The sequence below is a fragment of the Medicago truncatula genome, chromosome 7 (genome assembly GCF_003473485.1).
Source record: "Medicago truncatula cultivar Jemalong A17 chromosome 7, MtrunA17r5.0-ANR, whole genome shotgun sequence".
Classification (NCBI taxonomy): domain Eukaryota; kingdom Viridiplantae; phylum Streptophyta; class Magnoliopsida; order Fabales; family Fabaceae; genus Medicago; species Medicago truncatula.
In genome coordinates, this window is record NC_053048.1 from 21,246,821 (window position 1) to 21,265,865 (window position 19,045).

At 32.6% G+C, this 19,045-nt stretch overlaps 2 protein-coding genes across 2 annotated transcripts; one reads left to right on the forward strand and one right to left on the reverse strand.

The window, feature by feature from the left end:
- The first annotated feature begins 1,411 nt into the window (after positions 1–1,411).
- LOC25498090 (cullin-3B) lies at positions 1,412–4,457 on the forward strand. The gene is made up of 2 exons (XM_013592835.2): positions 1,412–1,909; positions 3,289–4,457. Exons 1-2 carry the CDS (start codon positions 1,782–1,784, stop codon positions 4,271–4,273), a joined length of 1,113 nt encoding a protein of 370 aa, XP_013448289.2. The 5' UTR covers positions 1,412–1,781; the 3' UTR covers positions 4,274–4,457.
- A 1,843-nt stretch (positions 4,458–6,300) lies between these two features.
- Positions 6,301–12,543, reverse strand: LOC25498091 (DNA polymerase lambda). The gene is made up of 14 exons (XM_013592836.3): positions 12,384–12,543; positions 12,154–12,291; positions 10,916–11,266; positions 10,583–10,661; positions 10,342–10,472; positions 9,837–9,899; positions 9,423–9,602; positions 9,273–9,326; positions 8,762–8,850; positions 8,065–8,155; positions 7,595–7,675; positions 7,117–7,184; positions 6,746–6,830; positions 6,301–6,660 (listed from the first exon to the last, which is right to left on the reverse strand). The coding sequence occupies exons 1-14, from the start codon at positions 12,468–12,470 to the stop codon at positions 6,562–6,564; spliced, it is 1,596 nt and encodes a 531-aa protein (XP_013448290.1). The 5' UTR covers positions 12,471–12,543; the 3' UTR covers positions 6,301–6,561.
- Positions 12,544–19,045: the final 6,502 nt, after the last annotated feature.

A 19,045-nucleotide genomic window follows, 5' to 3' on the forward strand; every position in this document is an offset into this window, starting at 1 on the left:
GTACATTGATACAATACAATTTCAAATTCGCTAAAAACAAAAAGGATGAATCTGTGAATAAACGACTATATTCGAGTTACCAGAATACTCATGTCTCCGGATCTGCAACATTGATGACGCCAAAGTCATTGATCGAATATGCATTTGCTCAAAGTTAATCTTTCAATCTGAATCAAATAAACACGCATAAAAACGAGAAATCAAAAGAAACAGAGTCGTGCAGAGACGACGAAATCACAAAAACAAACAAAAGAAAACTGAAAATATATGTGAAATAACTTATTCAATTAAGATAGAAGGAAAAACAGCTCGGATTGGTGATTTTGGGTGATCCTAAATCACCCCTCTAACAAGAAGAAGAAAAAGAAAGGGGGTGACGACTAGTTATACTTGTTTTTTTTTTTTGTTAAATATTTATTTTAATTTTATATGTAAAACACTTTTAAACAAATTTGCGGCGCACTCGTTGATGAATTTATGTGCTTAAATCTGCGAAAGAATTTTTTTATGTACTAACATGAGAAAGTCGTTGTGATAAAATTTTGAAAACTTGTGATAATTTTTAAAATATCAAAAAAAAATTTTTGTTACAATATCAACATTAATACAATGTTGCTATTAAATATGTATTTATTTTATTTTATATGTAAATTGCCGAGATTAAGAAATTAAAAGTGATAAACTATTTTTTTTTTGTATCTATATTAATGGTATAAGAGATGAGAATAAATTGTTTTCCTATATTAATTGCATACCAAATTAATTTTTTATTTGTAAAATGGTCATTAGACCCATAAAATTAAAAAGATTATAAATTTAATTGAGGTTAATTATAAATTTTTTCTCGAGGAGATACCTACTTCAATGTTTATACTCAATCCGATTTTTAATATAAGAAGAAAAACCCAAAAACCATCAAAACCAATAAAATCATTAGTGAGCACATGTTTCCACCATCCGATTTTAAACTGATTGAAAAGACTGTGTGTATCATAAGGCATAAGAGTAGCAACATCAATCCACGTAAAAATGTGATTCCAAACATCCCCAAAAACATTACAATGTAATAATAAGTGAGCACATGTTTCCACCATCCGATTTTTAATATAAGAAGAAAAACCAAAAAATCAAAACCTATAAAATCATTAGTTATTACAACTTTTTAAATGTTTTTACAAATATACCCTCATAAAAACATATGAAGTATTAAATATTTCCACTAGTATTAAAAAGATAAACATTAAACGAGGATTGAAAAAGTCTTTTACATAGTAAATACACCTTAAAATTATGACTTTTTTCTTATAAATATAACCAATTTTTACGTATTTATTTAAAGTTTGTTATATAAAGGACAGGATGGAGTAATAAATAACTGAAGGAGTATCTTAGAAATTGTGGCAACAAAACATGTTGCCAAATCAGGCCAAACCTTGCAAAGACTAGTCAGGTCTAGGTTATATTCCAACCCTAACCAAAATGTATAAAAACAAACTCAAAACAACCTTTCGCATAGCTCATCGTTCCCCAACTTCGTCTCTTTCAGTAAATTCTCTCAAAAAATAATATTGTTTTGTTATCAATCATTGTTACAAGACCATCGATCTTTCATTGCTCTTCAATTTGACAATTAACAGGTGATTGATTGAGGCGTAACATAACATGTTATCAGATTTGCAAAGACCAGTCTAGGTTATTCATTCCAACCCTAATCAATTTTAGGGTTTTTTGGAATCTGAGTAAGACGAAAATTGTGTTCGAGTTTTCGTTAGAAAGAGAAGATGAATTTTCAGGTTGCAAGTGATCCGGAATATTTTGACAAGAATTGGAACATTCTACAACTTGCAATTTGTGAGATATTCAAATGCTACCACAACGCTAGGCATCTTAGTTTCGCAGAGCTTCACAGGTTCTTTCTCATATTTCTCATATTCCCATTAAGATATGTACTTGCAGTAGTTGTCGTTGGGTTTTGTTTAGGGTTTTTGAAATGATCAAATTGGTGCCTAACAAAGCAAATTTTCAGAAATATTTGGAATATCTTATGGAAATCAATCATGCACGAAAACGAATACACCAACATTGACACAATAATACTTACAATTTGAAAAAATAGATTAATCCAATGTGACTACATGTGTCGGTGTTGTGTCAATGTCGGACACAGACACCAAACACACATTCGATCAAAAGTGTGAGTTCTATATAGATGAAAATTCATGATGATATGTCTTTAGTTTTCAAATGTTATGCTGTTTTAACTTTTTATCATAACTGTGCTTGTCTTATAAGATATGCAGTTGTAAGTAGGGTTTTTTTGAAATGATCAAATTGGTGCCTAATAAAGCAACTTTCCGTAAGTATTTGGAAGAAAACATGAGAGTTAATGATGATATAAACATGATAAGGACACGTAGACATTGCTAATTTGTTAATGTCAAAATACATAGGACACCGATATATACTTACATACATGCGTTTTGCGCACACACACACACACATTTTTCTTGTAGTGCGCGAACGCGCACGCGTGCACACACACACACAGATGTGTGTGCAAGGTGTGTCGAAGTAGATAAAACAAAAGTTTTTTTTGGATGCTTTTCTGAATAATCCAACATGTGTTGTGCGGGTGATATATATGTCAACAGTTTTCAGCTCATTTGGTAAGTTCTTCCAAATAGCTTATTGTCATAACTCATAAGCTGCTTTCAGATTATGCAGAGTTTACCTTCATTTCCTCTTTAATTAAAGTAGATTATATATAAGGGGTCTTATATGATAAACACTGGTTGAATAATTGTTTCCTTAAGATAGATTATCTAAAAGCTCCCTTTTCTCTTTTCCTTTTAAGGATTGGTTGAATTACATATTCATGTTAATTGATTGGTGTACATGTTTATCTGGCTGCTTTATCAAGTAGGAAGATAGAGATTTATTCAACATAATTGGATCAATCTTTTTTTGAGGGAATAATTGGATCAACCTATGAAGCTTCAGTTTTTTATACAATGAAATTGAATGACGTTTGTTCAAGTCACTCATGTTGAACAAGTTGCTAATAAAATTGATTAGGAAAGTGTAGTCATGTGATAAGAAAAATGTGTAGCTGCTAATAGGGGAAATAAAATAATCTTGTGTACGACACGATTTTTGACATTTCTTTGCATGAAATCTGAGTTAAAATTACACAAGCTGCGATTGGACATTTAATCAAATTTTGTGGCTACTTTCACCTTGATATATTATTATTTCTAATATTTTGTTGTCTTTAATTTGTGTATTCAGACATGCTTATTATATGGTTCTTTACAATTTTGGTGAGAAGCTATACTCTGGGCTAGTTACCACCATGACTTCTCATCTCAGAGAGATAGCTAGATCTCTTGAAGACACTCAAGGAATTTCGTTCCTGGAAGAATTTAACACGAAATGGAATGATTATAATAAGTCGTTAGCATTTCTTAGGGACATTCTGAGGTACATGGAAAGGACTTATATCCCAAGCACAAAAAAGACTCCTGTTTATGAACTTGGTCTGAACCTGTGGAGAGAAAATGTTATTTATTCAAACCAGATAAGGACTCGACTGTCGAATACGCTTTTGGAGTTTGTATTCAAGGAGCGTGCCGGGGAAGATGTTAACAGAGAACTGATTAGAAATGTTACAAAGATGCTAATTGATTTAGGTCCTTCTGTTTATGAGCAAGAATTTGAGACTCCTTTTCTGCAAGTTTTAGCTGAATCTTACAAGGCTGAATCTGAGAAATATATTGAGTGCTGTGACTGCGAGGATTATCTCAAGAAAGTTGAGAGGTGCCTGACTGAGGAAACGGATAGAATTCATTACTTGGACCCTAAGACTGAAAAGAAAATTATTAATGCGATCGAGAAGGAGATGATTGAAAATCCCATGCTGAGATTAATCAATATGGAGAACTCTGGGTTTGTAAACATGCTTTGTGGTAATAAATATGAAGATTTGGAAAGAATGTATAACTTGTTCCGTCGTGTTCCTGATGGTCTCTTAAAAATACAAGAAGCGATGATCTCACACATTCGAGTGTCCGTTGACAAGCTTGTTACTGATCCAAAGAGGTTGGAGGATCCTGTTGAATTTTTGCAGAGGCTCTTGGATGACAAAGATAAATACGACAAGATTATAAACATGGCATTTAGTAATGACAAGTTTTTACGGAATGCTTTTAATTCCTTATTTGAATTTTTCACTAACTTGAAGTTGGAAAAGGCATTGAAGTTGGAAGCTTTCTAGAAACTTCCTCTACGTCTTAGAGTGTGAACTATCAGAACTGCGAAGTATTTGAAATAAACGAATTGCATACTCAGATTTTTTGAGTTGGTTGGTTGGGGGAGATATAATTTGTACAAGTTTAGTTTTTGAACTTAAACTCAAGTCAAAATGGATGATAAATTGATAATGGAAGGTTCAATTATATGTGATGCCAATTTGTTGATTCTTTTTATGTTCACTCAATTAGAGGTTTTTTCTTCTTCAATTTTGTTTATTATTAAGTTCCTCTACATTTTGTTCTTGGTTGTAATGAAAGAAGATGTAATTAACCAAAATGATAAGCCTATTGGGACCATCTTTGAAAACAATATGTAGGCTAACAATAACATTGAATTGAAGAACTCTCCCTCTCCAACAAATAACCGACCCTAGTTTTTCCCACCTAACATCTCTCTTCTATTTTCTTTATTGAGATGGTGTTTTGCGGTCTTTGTTGACCCGAAATCACTCCTCTTCATCTTTTATCTTTTAATCTAAATAAACGATTTTCACATTGATCTAGCTTTCTGTATCATGATTTCATCGTCTCAATGTGGTGTTGATTTGTTTGTCGTTTTGGTGCTGCGTTTTTGTGCAGTGTTGATATATCAACTTTTATCAATTACACATTCAATCAACAGGAATAAAAAATCATGAGAAATCTTGGAATACTGTGATAGATAAACAAAGGAATAATTTGTCCAATGCTAAGGGTTTTTTCAGAATCTTTTACATCAATTAATTCCGCCTATGTAAGGGTCAGAAAATCCACTGGAACAAATTCATATGCCAGCTATAACTCATGTGATAACAGACTCTGCTGGAAAGGAAGAGCAGCCATGGAAAGTGAACATGGAATTTGCAGCAAGGAAAGACTGTTTCTCCCCAAGCTTATGTAGTTGACACAACGTGAATTGTAAAATCTGCGGCAGCCAAATGATACAGGACTGGTATAAGATATGATGGAGCTTTTCTGTGAGGAAGACATGAAAGTCCTTAGCAAAAGAAATCCGAAATTTTTTCAGAAGATTGGCGGATTAAAGCTCATGATGGTGGCCAATCTGTTCTGCCAAATGATGGTGCACAGTCTCTTCTGTTTCATCAGTATTAGTGTCAGACTTCAATTTCATTTTTTCATTAACCACTGAAAAACTTCTATCAAAATTTGCAAAATCCATAGGATCAACAACTTTAATAACTTCAGACAGCCTATCAATGATGGATGCTGAAGAACCAATGCATGCACTTTATTCGACAAATTGACAACGAAAATATCGGCTTCACTTTAGACGCCTATAAGGTTAATGTGAAACAATCGAACATTATAACTAGTAATAATAATATGAATAGCAGGAATGATGCGTGTGTTTTATCCAAAATAATATATTAACGTTTCTAACATCCAATTACATAACCAACAAAATGTAATTTTTTTGAAGAATTAAGTTGTTAATTTCACTTGCATACATTGTATCTCTTCCTCATTCTGTATCAATCAATACGAAACCCCCATTAGTGTTAAACATATTTTCTCCCTTCTACTCTTATACCTGTAAGCTGCGCCGTAATTTTAATTTAAACTTAACTAAAAAAATATGAGCTTTTTTAGGTAGTTACTTAACAATTCTGTGCAGATTGCAGAAATTGGCATTCATGTAACTCTTGAAAATGTGTCTATTTTAATATGATCGTTTTAAATAAAAAAAAAAAAAGTGTGAAGAGCTATACCAAAAGCCATGACACTTATGGTGAAAACTAAAATGAAGGATGAAAAAGTGAAAAGTAAAAACAAGATGCATGCAAGTGATGCAACCCTCATTCTCTTCATAATCCTTGTAACTATAATCCATTTAATGGCGTTACCAGCATCTCAAAGTTAATAAAACTTTGTAAACTCAATAGGATCGACAGCAAAATCTAACTTCCATTCCGCATATTGTTCCAATTCTTTATATCACTTTCTTTAAATGTGTGGCTTAACATTGAACCTAATAAATTGTAGGCAAATCTCAAAAGAAAAAAGAAACAACATTCGTATTATTGAGCTAGTTGTGTACACAATCTTTTGAAGATGACACCAGAATTGTAAACCTGTATCATTCCTACATATTTACAAAGCAGCGCCCAATGAAAAATATAGATTGGACCCAGACGAAAGCCTTTTGGCTCGCTCGACATATCATTATCCTACAATGCGGGAATAACAGACTGCACCAAAATATTGCAAGAGATCCCTTTCCAACATCACAAAAAGGTATTGTACCTCAATATTAGAGATTTCTTTCATGTGGTTCAAGCCATGGAAAGCCCAAGAATTCAAACACTTCCTTTTCAGTATACAACTTCATATTTGCAGTACCTTTCGTGCCCTGCAAAATCAAGCATATCAATACAGCATCGTTCTAATCTATTTTGTAATTTAAAAAATATATAAGAACAAAAAATACATCATACTCGTTTGCCACCAGAACCCTGAATAGCAGGAAACAATCCTGTATCATCAAGACGGAATCCTTTAGATTCTGCTTGCTGTCTCAACCTGCATTCAAGCACCCACAAAGAGAAAAAGCAACATAACTCTCCAACTATAGATCACAATGAAATCAATGAAATGGATATATACATGAAATTTCATTAAATTGGTAATCGTAAGTATGGTTATTGAAGCAGCCATTTTTTAATCGAGGGGAAGAGGCAAATGTAGGGGTGACGATCAAAACAATTCATTAATCCATTAAAAATCCACTAAAAATTATTCTAAAAAAAATCCAATCCAATCCGTTTCAGCCACAATGAAAGTTCAGAGTAAAAGGAAGCAAGCATACCTCCTATTTAATACATCATTTCCGGTCCAAGCTACAAGTCCAAAAGCATATATGTCTCTTGGGTAAACCTGCCAAAACATTAAAATCCATCATATACACTTCTGAGTTGTGCATAACTAAGAACTATGGATGTTCAAAGTTGGCCCAATCAACAAAGTACAATGTAAAACGTGAGCAATTGAGAACTGCACTAACATTTCATGGCAGTATTCAATGGTTTAGTGCTAAGTATTTGAAAATAAGAGAAAAATTGAAAAAACAATACTAAGGTATGAATGGTCACAGAAATATCATACAAAAACAAAAATTGAGAAAAATTGAAAAACAATACTAAACTACAACTGTACAATGCTATGTCAGAAGTACCGAAATCTACTAAAGAAATTGTTTAAACTCCAATCAGCCGTCATCAGACATTCTATGAAGAATTTTTTTGAAACTTATAATAAAGAAATTTATATACAATGCTATATGTCACCTTTAAATCAATACGATGCCGTAACTCCCGTCCAGGATAGGTACAAAAACCAAAGTATGTATCAACACCAGAATCAGTGCCCTGTGCATACAAGGAAAGGTTATTGCAGAAATATCCACCAGATTGACTTACACAGAAAAATATTACTAGATATTGAATCAGTAAAATGTATATTTAAGCTATAATAATTTTAAAATTAAAGGAAGATAGCCCTATCTTAAATAAGGATTACATTATGAGATGCTTATAGAATAGGATGATGGTTTATGTCAGATTCTCATGGTGTATAGTACAAAATAACAGATAATAACATGCGCCTTATTTTAAGATTATCAATTTTCAATATGTTAAGACGTTCATGTAAGTTCTGAATGCAAGAACACACTTATTTTAGATGTTATCAGGAAAGCTTAGTTGGCCAAATAAAAATACCATTTGTAACACAGACAATATGAAGAAGCTAACAATACCTCTTCACTGTGAGTACTATAAATCAAATCCTCCCTCAGGAAACTCATATCCTTTAAACGCTTTACAAACTTGGGCAAAAACCCTTTGTGACTGCAAGATATTAACAAATCTAGTGAGCCTCTTAGCTAATGTTCTACAAGTAAATGAGAAGTGCAGAATGATGGTTGACATCACATTTTCCTAATCACAAGAGTGAAGGGATAGTCATTGCATGGTTTATACATTTTTCCAATAATGGAGATGAAAAGGGACAAGATACATGAAGGAAACTTCAAAATTACAACTTAACTAACCTATTTAACATTTCATAACACGACAACCATTCAATCTATCAGAACAAAAACTGTATATAAAGCTAGCTTACTTCTAAAGGAATCTTTAAGAATTCTGTGTTACCAAAGGAAATTTCGGCTGCATGGTACCAACAAAATATTACCATATTCTATACTGGTAGTTTGACCTTATAACCTTAAGAGAGGGAGTTCAAATTCGCTCAAGGACGGATGTAAAGTGGTTAGTAGTGTCACGTTAAATAATAATAATTCCTACCGTCCCCAATAGAAAAGAAAAAACAAAAAAAGACAAAAGGACATATATGAGTTGATTGAAAAGCATACTTTCAGTTGAAATTCGAAAACAACTACATTTAACTGCACATTTCTCGGTGAATACACAATATAGAAAACAAAGCAGTACCTTGTTCCATCTGGATGTGTTACAATGATATCAATGTCCCCGCAGGTAGCTTTTCCACGTCTATATGATCCTCCACAAATAATCGTAACCTAAATGAATTAGTAGCAGAGTAACTCGGTTGTCAATGGCATGCTTCATTTCCGGCTGAAGTAGCAACAAATAAAAAGACTTTGGTGTATGACTAATATAAGAATTATCAGAAATTTTTAAGTGAAAGCATGAACTGAAATACGTGAGGCAGTAGATTTTAGAATCTAGGGATCCCAAATATATGAGCAACATAATGTAAATCGCAAAAATTGAGAAGTACGATTTTAAAACAAGACAGAGGGCGGAAGTTTGAGATTGTCGATTTCTTAATAAAGCTTGAACCATGCATCATCTTTTCTATATTATTTGCGTCCCAAATTATGTTTGACATATTTCATATAAAAAATTCTAATAAAAAATTCATGACAAGATAGAAAACACATATCAAAACTCAGTTTATCCAAAATTTTGTAGTGCTCACCCCAGGCAAAACATTCTCCCCAACTTTCTGCAAAATCTGTTCCATCTCTTGAACCTATCAAATCAAAAAGAGCATCAGTAATTTAGGGAAAAATAAAACGAGTACGTTTTTTGCAAAATAACAGTGTATAAAAGGTACCACCAGACAGACCTCATGGCGTGGAATTCGATGCCTGATATCATCAAAGTATTTCAACCCTAACTTCTGTGCATTTGTAAGTGAATCATCGTTCCTAAGATCATCTAATGTACGATGTCCTTTCTCATACAACTTCAGTGCTGTGGCTGGACCTATACCCCATACTTCTCCAAATAAGGATATTGTTTGCACCTATTGTTGAATTGAATCAGATTGAAGACAATAAGGCAGCAATGTTGCAATTAAAATGTCAAAATATACAAGGTTTATTATTTATGGAATATATGCTATTTCCTATTACATATCGAAAACCAATAAAAGATAACATTAAAAAAAATTCAATCAGTAGTACAGTAAGACGTAAGTTATAAAATTAAACAAATATGATGCAAAAGTGTTAAAAAAAAAAGGCCAAGGAATTAATACCTTTTCATCAGTTTCAAAGTGTTCCAATTTCGATAACTTCCCAGTAGTGATTATCTCCTGAATCTACACAGTAGAAACAATTGTTTGTCTATTACCTGACCCAACAAATCCCTCACTAATTACATAAGCACAAATGCTTTATTGAGGACTAAATTCATATGTTTGTATTAACATTGGAGAGTCATTCCCTTTACAATGAATAAAATAAATTTTAAAAAACCGATAAAAGAAAAAAGTAAATAAGAAGCATAATTGAATATTAGAACCAAACAAACATGTCACTATAGCAAACATCGTTTGATAACCTAAAACAAACTTTCTAAAAGTCCGTATCAGACAACAAGGATCATCGGACAGCTAAAAGATATTATTAAACTAAAGATAGCTGACATTTTAGCCGAGGAAGATCTAATAGGAGAGAAGAACCATTAAGTTATAGCAAATTGTCATTCAAACAAGCATCCACAGAGTCAAGACAGAGTGTTTAGTCACATAATTCACTTACATGATCCTCCATTGATTTTCCAATTGAAGGGAGGTTTTTTATCTGGTCCGCACTTTCAATTTTAAATGGCAACTTCTCAATCACTGAAATAGCCTTGTAATAGCTAAAGGATCTCCGGTCCTCACCCAATGCTTTCAAACATCATTAGCACAAAAAAACAAGATCATTAGAATAGCCGGAAAAAAGAAAAAAGAAAAAAGAAACAACACAGCAACCTGTTGGAGTTATATGAGCCTTATACCTCTATATATGTTCACAAGTTTCCCGAATATCTCTATAATTTTCTTGTTTAGGTCAGGTGGGCAGTACGGCAAGGACGACTGCAGTGAGCTCGCCATGATTGATATATAAGTTTCAACAAGGAATAAAAATTAGAGTATGAGCTTAAAATAAATAAAATTTCATGAATGCATTATGCATGTGCTTCAAAGCCATTTACATTAATTTCCCTCCAATCTATAAATTATGATTTTTTTTCTTTTCAAGTTTATACTATTCAGAAAAGCTAGAGCAAAGTTTTGGATGAAATATATTTAAAGCAAATAATCTTCAACTGTAGGGATAAAGATCTCACTGCCGCGTTTTCAGAATCAAGGTGTTGCGGTCTGCTGTCTACACAATTTAAATGCTCAACTTCACCATGACTGCTTGCCGTGTTTGCTAATGAAAGTGGTGCATTTTCTCTTCTATCTTCATTACTTTTAAGGTTTACAATTTCAGCATCCTCAGAAGATGATTTGATCTTCTTATTTTGTAACTGCTGAGGTTCACTAGAAAGGCTACCATCAATTGGCTCAGGATCCAACGATGTGTCAAGTTCATTGATACCTTCACCTTGAGGATCCAACTTCAGTACATACAGATCCTCAGATTCTTTCTCCCCTGATTTTAAGCTGTCTTCCAGCCACTGATAAAGGAGAAGTGACTGCAAAAAGCATCATCAACCAATAAAAATGAAAACATATAATGTAAAATCCCATTGCGACCCGGACTCCCCAACACTCAATAATTTGGATTATGTGTTATTTGTACATGGCTTCCCTTTACTTTGATTTCAATCACTAAGCTTATTCATTTTCTCAGACTCTCTTTATTTACAAGAGTGAAACCAAGAAATACACTTGGAACAGGCTCTGAATTACAAGGTCTTTATTATGAGAGCAACACAATACTTTTCAATAGTCAATGACGCATAAAACAAATTTTAAAATATGGGTCTTTTTGTTTGTTGGTTGGCCAAAAGTGAGGGTATTAGTCATTTTGGTCCTTCTTTCAAAAAAAAAAAAGTCATTTTGGTCCTTGAATGTGTAACGAGTAGTCACAACAATCCCTCAATTAATCGAAATATCAAAATAGTCTCTGATTGTGCACTATGTTAGTCAAAATAGTCCTTGACGTTAAAACAATCCTTCTATGTTGACACTGACTCTTTTCTTATAGGGACTAATGGCAATAAGCAGATACTTATAGGGACCAATATGACATTAGATAAGTATACTGAGGGACTAACTTGACAATACTAATGGATCATTATAACGTCAAGGACTACTTTGACTAACAGAGTGCACAATCAAGAACTATTTTAGAATTTTGATACATTGAGAGACTATTGTGTTAGTTTTTTTCCTCTTCCACGTGAGCCTATTTTTTGAGTCAAAAATGAGTTGTTGTGGATTGCTATTCCGGACTTCGTGATGGGCAAGGCTCTATAAAAGGGAAACGTATTCGCTCTGTTTAATGCTACATAGATATATATGTAAGAACTCAACAGGGAATAAGAATTAGAGAAAGTTAGAAGTTAAAGAAGCGAACCCCTTTGAACCGTGACAAACGTTGGCCATCAAATTCATGTAAAAGGGTATGTGAATCAACAGCAAAAACATGAGTAACCCGTTTTGAAAAGCGGTCCTCTATAACAGCACCCATCTGCACCATTCTCTGCTTCCAAATCTTACAACACACAAAATGAAAGAAATTTGGAAAAAGCTACAAACTTTGAAACTGAAAATGAAAGATAGAAAGTGGGGTTTTGAGAAGAAAACCTGTAATCGACGAGCTTGAACTCCTTTGGAGACAAAGAAGACAACCATACCAGAAAACATTCCATTTTGCTCTGCTTTTTTCTTCATCGTTACTTTTTCTAAGTGACGACATTGAAGTTGATGTAACTATGTTCTGTTCTAAGTTCTTGTTCCTCTAACACACGTGTGGACACTACATAGAGAATAATAAATTACTCATCAGTTCCAAAATAATTTACTTTTTTTTTAAATAATACTTTCTCCCTTTCATAATGAATTGTGTTTTGACACAAAAAAAAGTTATGAAATGAAATGAAAATAATTATTAGATAGTATAACACTTTTACTAAATTGATGTTACTTATAAGAAAAAGACAAACTTAAAGTTGTATATAAAATTGTTTCAAAATGAACGTCATTTTATTCACTTCTAATTTTATTTTTAATAAATACTCTAACTTGTGAATATTATGTTCAACTTTTGCACACCAAGGTTACACTACTGCTCTTAGAGGCTTACAGTAGGATGCTTTAACTTATCTAGGTCATTCAATTTTACTGTGTGAAACTGTGATTAAGTCTGACCGACAGATCTCATATCTACAGTTGAGATGTGCTCAGAGCGTGCAACTGCGTGTAACATTTATAGCAGCATCCAACAAATAGTAGTCTAGTGTGTTTTTTTAGTGATATATATTTTTTTTATGTATTACGAACAAATATTTGACCAAGTTTTTTTTTGTGAGAAACATATGTCTCATGTTTTTTTTATATATAACAGAAAAATATTTGTCCTATTTTATTTAATATTTATAAGTGATAAATATTAGTCTTGTGATTTTTTATTATATTTTTAGAGATTAAAAATTATATTTTTTTTTTACTAAATATATACTCAACTCTTGTTTTTAATGTATCAATAACACATATTTGTCCAGCAAATTTATTTGTATTTATTAAGGACAAATATTTAACTCATGTTTTTATATATATCAATGTCAAATATTTGTCCTGTGTTTTTTATGGATCAACTACTAATATTTGTGTTGCACTTTTATATATTCATTAGTGATAAGTTTTTGTCCCGTGTTATTTTAATATTTGCTAGTGACGAATTTAACCGAGGATAATTATGAAATTTGGCTGGAGTACGATTTTTTTATAGTAGTAATAATAGATTATAATTTAAATGTCCTCGTGAACTTAGCTCAGTTAGTATAAGGACAATGCATAATATATACAAGGTCCGGGGTTCGAATCCCGATCACCACAAAAAAAAATTATAATTTCAGTATCAAAAACTGATCCAAGCTAACTTGTATAAAACATCCAAACCGAACCGCAAGTATTTAAATTTTTGGATCTGATGACTTAGGAAGCAAGTAATATTATTTTGAGTTTAGCAGCTTCATTCAATGCCGGAGATAGATCTCAAGCTCAAAGGCTGACAGCATTTGGCCCAAGAAACAGTTACCAATTTCCTCTGCATTACATCACCACTCCAAATAAAGTTCATAATCCATCTTTCACTTTCTTTGATTAAAGCCACTGGCCAAAAGTATATGAGGATGGTATGGAGTAGCATGCTTTGGTTAACAGATTTGACCAGCTGAACTCTTCCAGCTATGAACAATAAAGATACCTTCAAGGCATAAAGTTTCAATCTAATTGTGTCTGTTATGGCTCGGAAATGAATAATTTTAGGTTTACCTTTGAAGATTGGTGCTCCCAAGTAAGAGATTCGAAGAGAGCCAGCTGAGAACCCTAAAAGGTTAGCAATGAAGGCTTGCCTTTGAGTTAACATAGACCCTGAGAAGAAAATGGATTTTGTTGGATTGATAACTTGTCCTAAATAGCTAGCATATCTGTTGAAAAGATTTATAATTGCATTGATAGAAGAAAGCAGTGCATTATAAATTCTTCATTTGAGGGTAATATGGTCATCATAGCATTAGTTTGATTTTGTATCAAATTTGGAATCACTTCTTATGTAAGTCCATCATGCTGCAAAATTGAAGAGTTATTAAATAAATCAGCGTAATGGTGGATTATAAGACTTGTTATTTCCTCTTGGTCTGAGATAACTTGATCTCCGTTTATTATGGTTGATATGAGTTTTGTTGCATTCTTGATCTTAGCCATTCTATGGAAGTATCTAGTGTTTCTGTCTCCTTCATCATGCCATTTGACTCTTGATTTCCTCGATCTTCAGAGCGAAATCTAACATACTTTGAGCTTGCCTTTCTTGAATTGTTAACTCATCATTGTAACCTGAAATCTGAAGCTGAAACTGCACTTGCTCAACTTTCTCTTCAGCTTTTTTGACTTGCTCATGTATATTACGGAAAGAGTTCTTGTTCCAAGCTTTTAATTCCTTTTTCAACAGTTTCAATTTCTTATTGAAAATAACCATTGGACAACCTATGACATGAGTGTTCCAAAAGTTTTCAATGATAGCTTTACAGTCAGGATGGCTAGACCACATTTTATGAAATTTGAACTGAGAAGCAAAATTAGTTTCCTGAAGTTGAAAGTTTAAAATAATCGGGTCATGATCTGATTTGTGCCGAAAAAGAGTGGAACAAGAGATAGAAGAGCACATATCCATCCATTTCTGGTTGCATATAGCTTTGTCTAGTCTCTTTTCAGTCAGATGTGAACCAAAGATTTGGAGCTAAACTATCTCTATCATCGACATCGAATAACTTTAAATCAACCTTGCAAGCCATCTAGTAGGAAAAGATTTATAGTGCATCCAAGGTTCAACAATCAAAACAAAACTAGGTTTATTTACAGTAATTAACCTTTTCAATGCTAAAGGGGAGTTAGCCAAACCTCTAACATTCCAGAAAAGACACTTCATGGTGGAACAATTTTACTGCCTACCATTGACATGGTACTATAGTTACTTTTCTGAGCTATCTTCTTTTTTTGTGCCTTCTTTGCTGATCTAGACAAAACTTCTTGAAAGCTATATCAGTTGTTGAATCATCATTGCTAGTACTTTTGTCTTTGCAAGCTATCTCATCATCTTTTTGTTTCACTTCCAACTCAGGCATAATCGCTCAAGATTCATTCAAAAAGTCCATATCCCTTTGAACAACATCATAAATGATCTCCTTGTTTAATTGATTAACATCATTATTTTCTTCCTCAGTATTCTCATTGTCTTCAATTTGTGTGGCATCCACAAACTCAGACTTGTACCATCTGAGTGATTACCATTCTCTGAATGCATAACTGGCCTGTCATCATTCAGATGATCATTTGCATTTTCTGCATTCTTCAACTGTGAATTGCTCTGCCTATCGATCTACTCATCTACTTATTTCTTCAAATTATCATCAATTTCTATAGCTAATGCATTGTATCTAATTACCACTCTTTTACCATCCCTCTTGATGAAATTTGAGCATTTGTTTCCTTTTCAGGCAAGTTATCTAACTCTGCGTTATTTTTGTTTGATGTACTCTCCAACTCCACAATTTCTATAGCTTTTCTCTTTCCTTTTTTGTTATCCGTAACAATTACATAAGCTTGCTTTGGCTCCTGTCTTGTTGTTCTTCTATTTCTTTGTTTTTGGCTCTCTATCTTGAATTTCCTCTTCATTGAATTGTACTTTCTTACATATTTCCAAATAATGACCCACCATTTTGCAGTGAGTGCCGAAATCTAGAAGGTTATCATAGTCTAGCTCAACAACAAATGTGAAACCTTTCCTTTCAACTAACACCTTATATCTATCTAATAGGTTGTGTTAAGTCCTTATCCACTAGAACTCTCACATATTGGCCAAAAGTTCTTTCAAAAATAGGTTTACTAGCGACATCATCAGTACATATAGGATTTCCTACGTTGCTCGCTATAGCAAATAGGATTTTTGGGCGCCAATATTCTTGTGATTAGCCACAAAGCTTGTCGCAAACGCAAACTTGCGCTGATGTATTCTTTTGTAAATTTATTAGGATTAAAATCTCTTGACCAAGTGAATAATTTAAGATAACCAGGTTCCAATTTCCATGAATTTATAGATCTTACTCTTCTAACATCTTCAATGTTATTTGAGAATGAAAATTCATAGAATCCCTTACTAAGAGAGGTGATTCCCCTTCTAGCCAAAAACAGTGGTGGTAAAGAGCATCAACATTCCAAAACCCCCTCAAAAAAAAAAAAAAAAAAAAAAAGAGCATCAACATTCACAATCAAAAAGCATAAACATATCAGATGTGCATATATACCCTTAATCCAACAACCCATAAAAGGGGTAAATAAAAGAATCAAACTCTAAAACTTATAAAATATGCTTCCAATTTTATCATTCCAAAGGTCCCCAAATCCCATGACAAATATACCTATATATTCTCAAATGCAAGCTAGGATCAAAATCCTAAAATAATTGTAAACAACTCATCTTTTATAAGGCTAAATTGTATGTTAGATATCTTACTTTTATTTTTAGTTTTAAGTTGGTCGTCTATGTTGAAAAAGATTCAAATTGGTCCCAAGATTAGATAAACTTGAAGGGGAATATATATACTCGAAACCAAGCCAAATTCTCAAGGAAACCCACTTATTCATCACCTAACTTATAATACTAATTTTATTTTTATTTTACTTTTGTTTGGTATATAACTTGATCTGATCATAATTGGAGTAGCATCATGTACATGTCACATCCATTACTAGATAGCCTCGCACATCATCAAATGACATTATTCGAAGAAATCAAAACCAGACGTATTTGCAAATTAAAAAGCTGAATTCATTACTTTTCAAGTAAATATCATTGCAACGAAAAGTTGAAGTCTCAATATGCTTAAAACCTAGATCGCAATTTGCACTAAAAAGAGGAAAACAAAGCACTATAAAAAGACTAAAAAGACCATATTCTTCTTCTATTCAATCTTGACAATAATCCTTTCATGAGTTTCCTTGTCGTCCATCTTCGTCTTAGGCACAACAATCTCGAGCACACCATCTTTTCTTATCTTAGCTTTAATCTCATTAATCCTGTAAGGTTTCCCATTTAAATCATATGTCAAATAGAATCCATGACCACATACCTCATTTTGGTTAGTACCTTTAAAGGTAAAAGTAAGAATTTTGTGATCCACATATATTTCCACATCTTCCTTCTCGAGTCCATACATATACTGTGATAAACTTAGAGAATCATCATTCTCTATCACATAGAAGCCTTCTCCAATTAACTTAGAGAATCAGCCATTGAGGAGAGATTAGGGTTCGCTTGCTTGCTTGCAGGAGAAGATTGTTTGTTTGCTTGTTTGGGGGTAGGGAAATCGGAGACCAGAGATATATATATATTTCCTAACTTGGGTAAGTAGAAAGTACTTGCTTGATTAACAAGAAATTAAAGATAATTGTGAATTTCTAGCCATTATTTGACCCAGCAAAATATAATAAAAGATCTTATAAAAAATAAAATAGTAAGAAATTATTATAAAAAGACAAGTCAATGATAAGGGATTGCTTAAATTTATTTATATAAAAAATTATGGGTTAATATTTTTTTTTTTTTTTAAGGATTATGGGTTAATATATGTATATCCCTATAATATCAGTGGTTTCTAGTTTACTCCCTGCAATATTTTTTTGTTAAGATTTCAACATTGTAATTTGAAGATTCTTTGATTTTGGACTTTCATGATATCAAAATTTAAAGTACTTTTGCCCCCTGTAATTTGAGAGAATTTTGGTTTACCCCTCTGCAATATCGTCGATTTTGTACGGTTAAAATTCACAAAGGTCCAAAACTAAAGAACTTCACTTTATACTATAGGGTTGGAATCTAAACAAAATATTTTACAAAGGGTTAACTAGAAACTGAGAATATTATAGAGGGGTAAACATATATTAACCCAAAAATTATCATCACGCCACCGTTTAGTTTGAGCTTATTTCGACCTTATGGAAAATAACTTACGTAAATAAATAAGTTTTTATTTTAATTTATAAGCTTTCGCTAATGAAAATTGTATCTTCATAAACTGTTTTTTCATAAACTACCTTAAAAACTTATAAATAATACATAAACACCTATTTATTTGCATAAGTTGTTTTATATAAGCTCTAAATAAGCTAATCCAAACGGGCCCTAAATCTTTATTTGTGAGTTTGTAGGGGAAGGGATGGGAGGAGTTTGAAAGAAAAAAAAAAGGAAAATGAGCAAGTGGAAGAAATATATGAGATTGAGTGGGGAAGGCTTTGGAGGTTCATTTTTCTTTATAATACTAAATCCTCCTCATTTGTGGGAACTCAAAAATTGTATGGAGGAGAGTTTTGGGGGTTTTGGAGGATTTTGGAGGGTTTACATGAATTCTTCAAATTTAATCTATGTAGTTATAATATTCTTAAAATTGAAAATATATTAACCATAAGCATTAATTTATCATTCCCTAAAAAATTACTCTTTCAAAAAATGTGAAAGATTTGACCATTTTCCCCTATATTTCCAAATCTCCAAAGTTTTCCATTCCCCTCCCCCCCAAAGCCTAAGTGAATTTGGTAGTGGTCAATTGCTGGAAGAAAAATAGATTTTTCCTTCCAAAATCGAAACTGACAACTGTAACACGAAAATGTGAAACAAAAGAAGATTTTGAGAAACGTTACTTTTGCATGAAAGAGGAAAAGGGATTGTGAAGTTCAATCTGTTGACTGTGAAG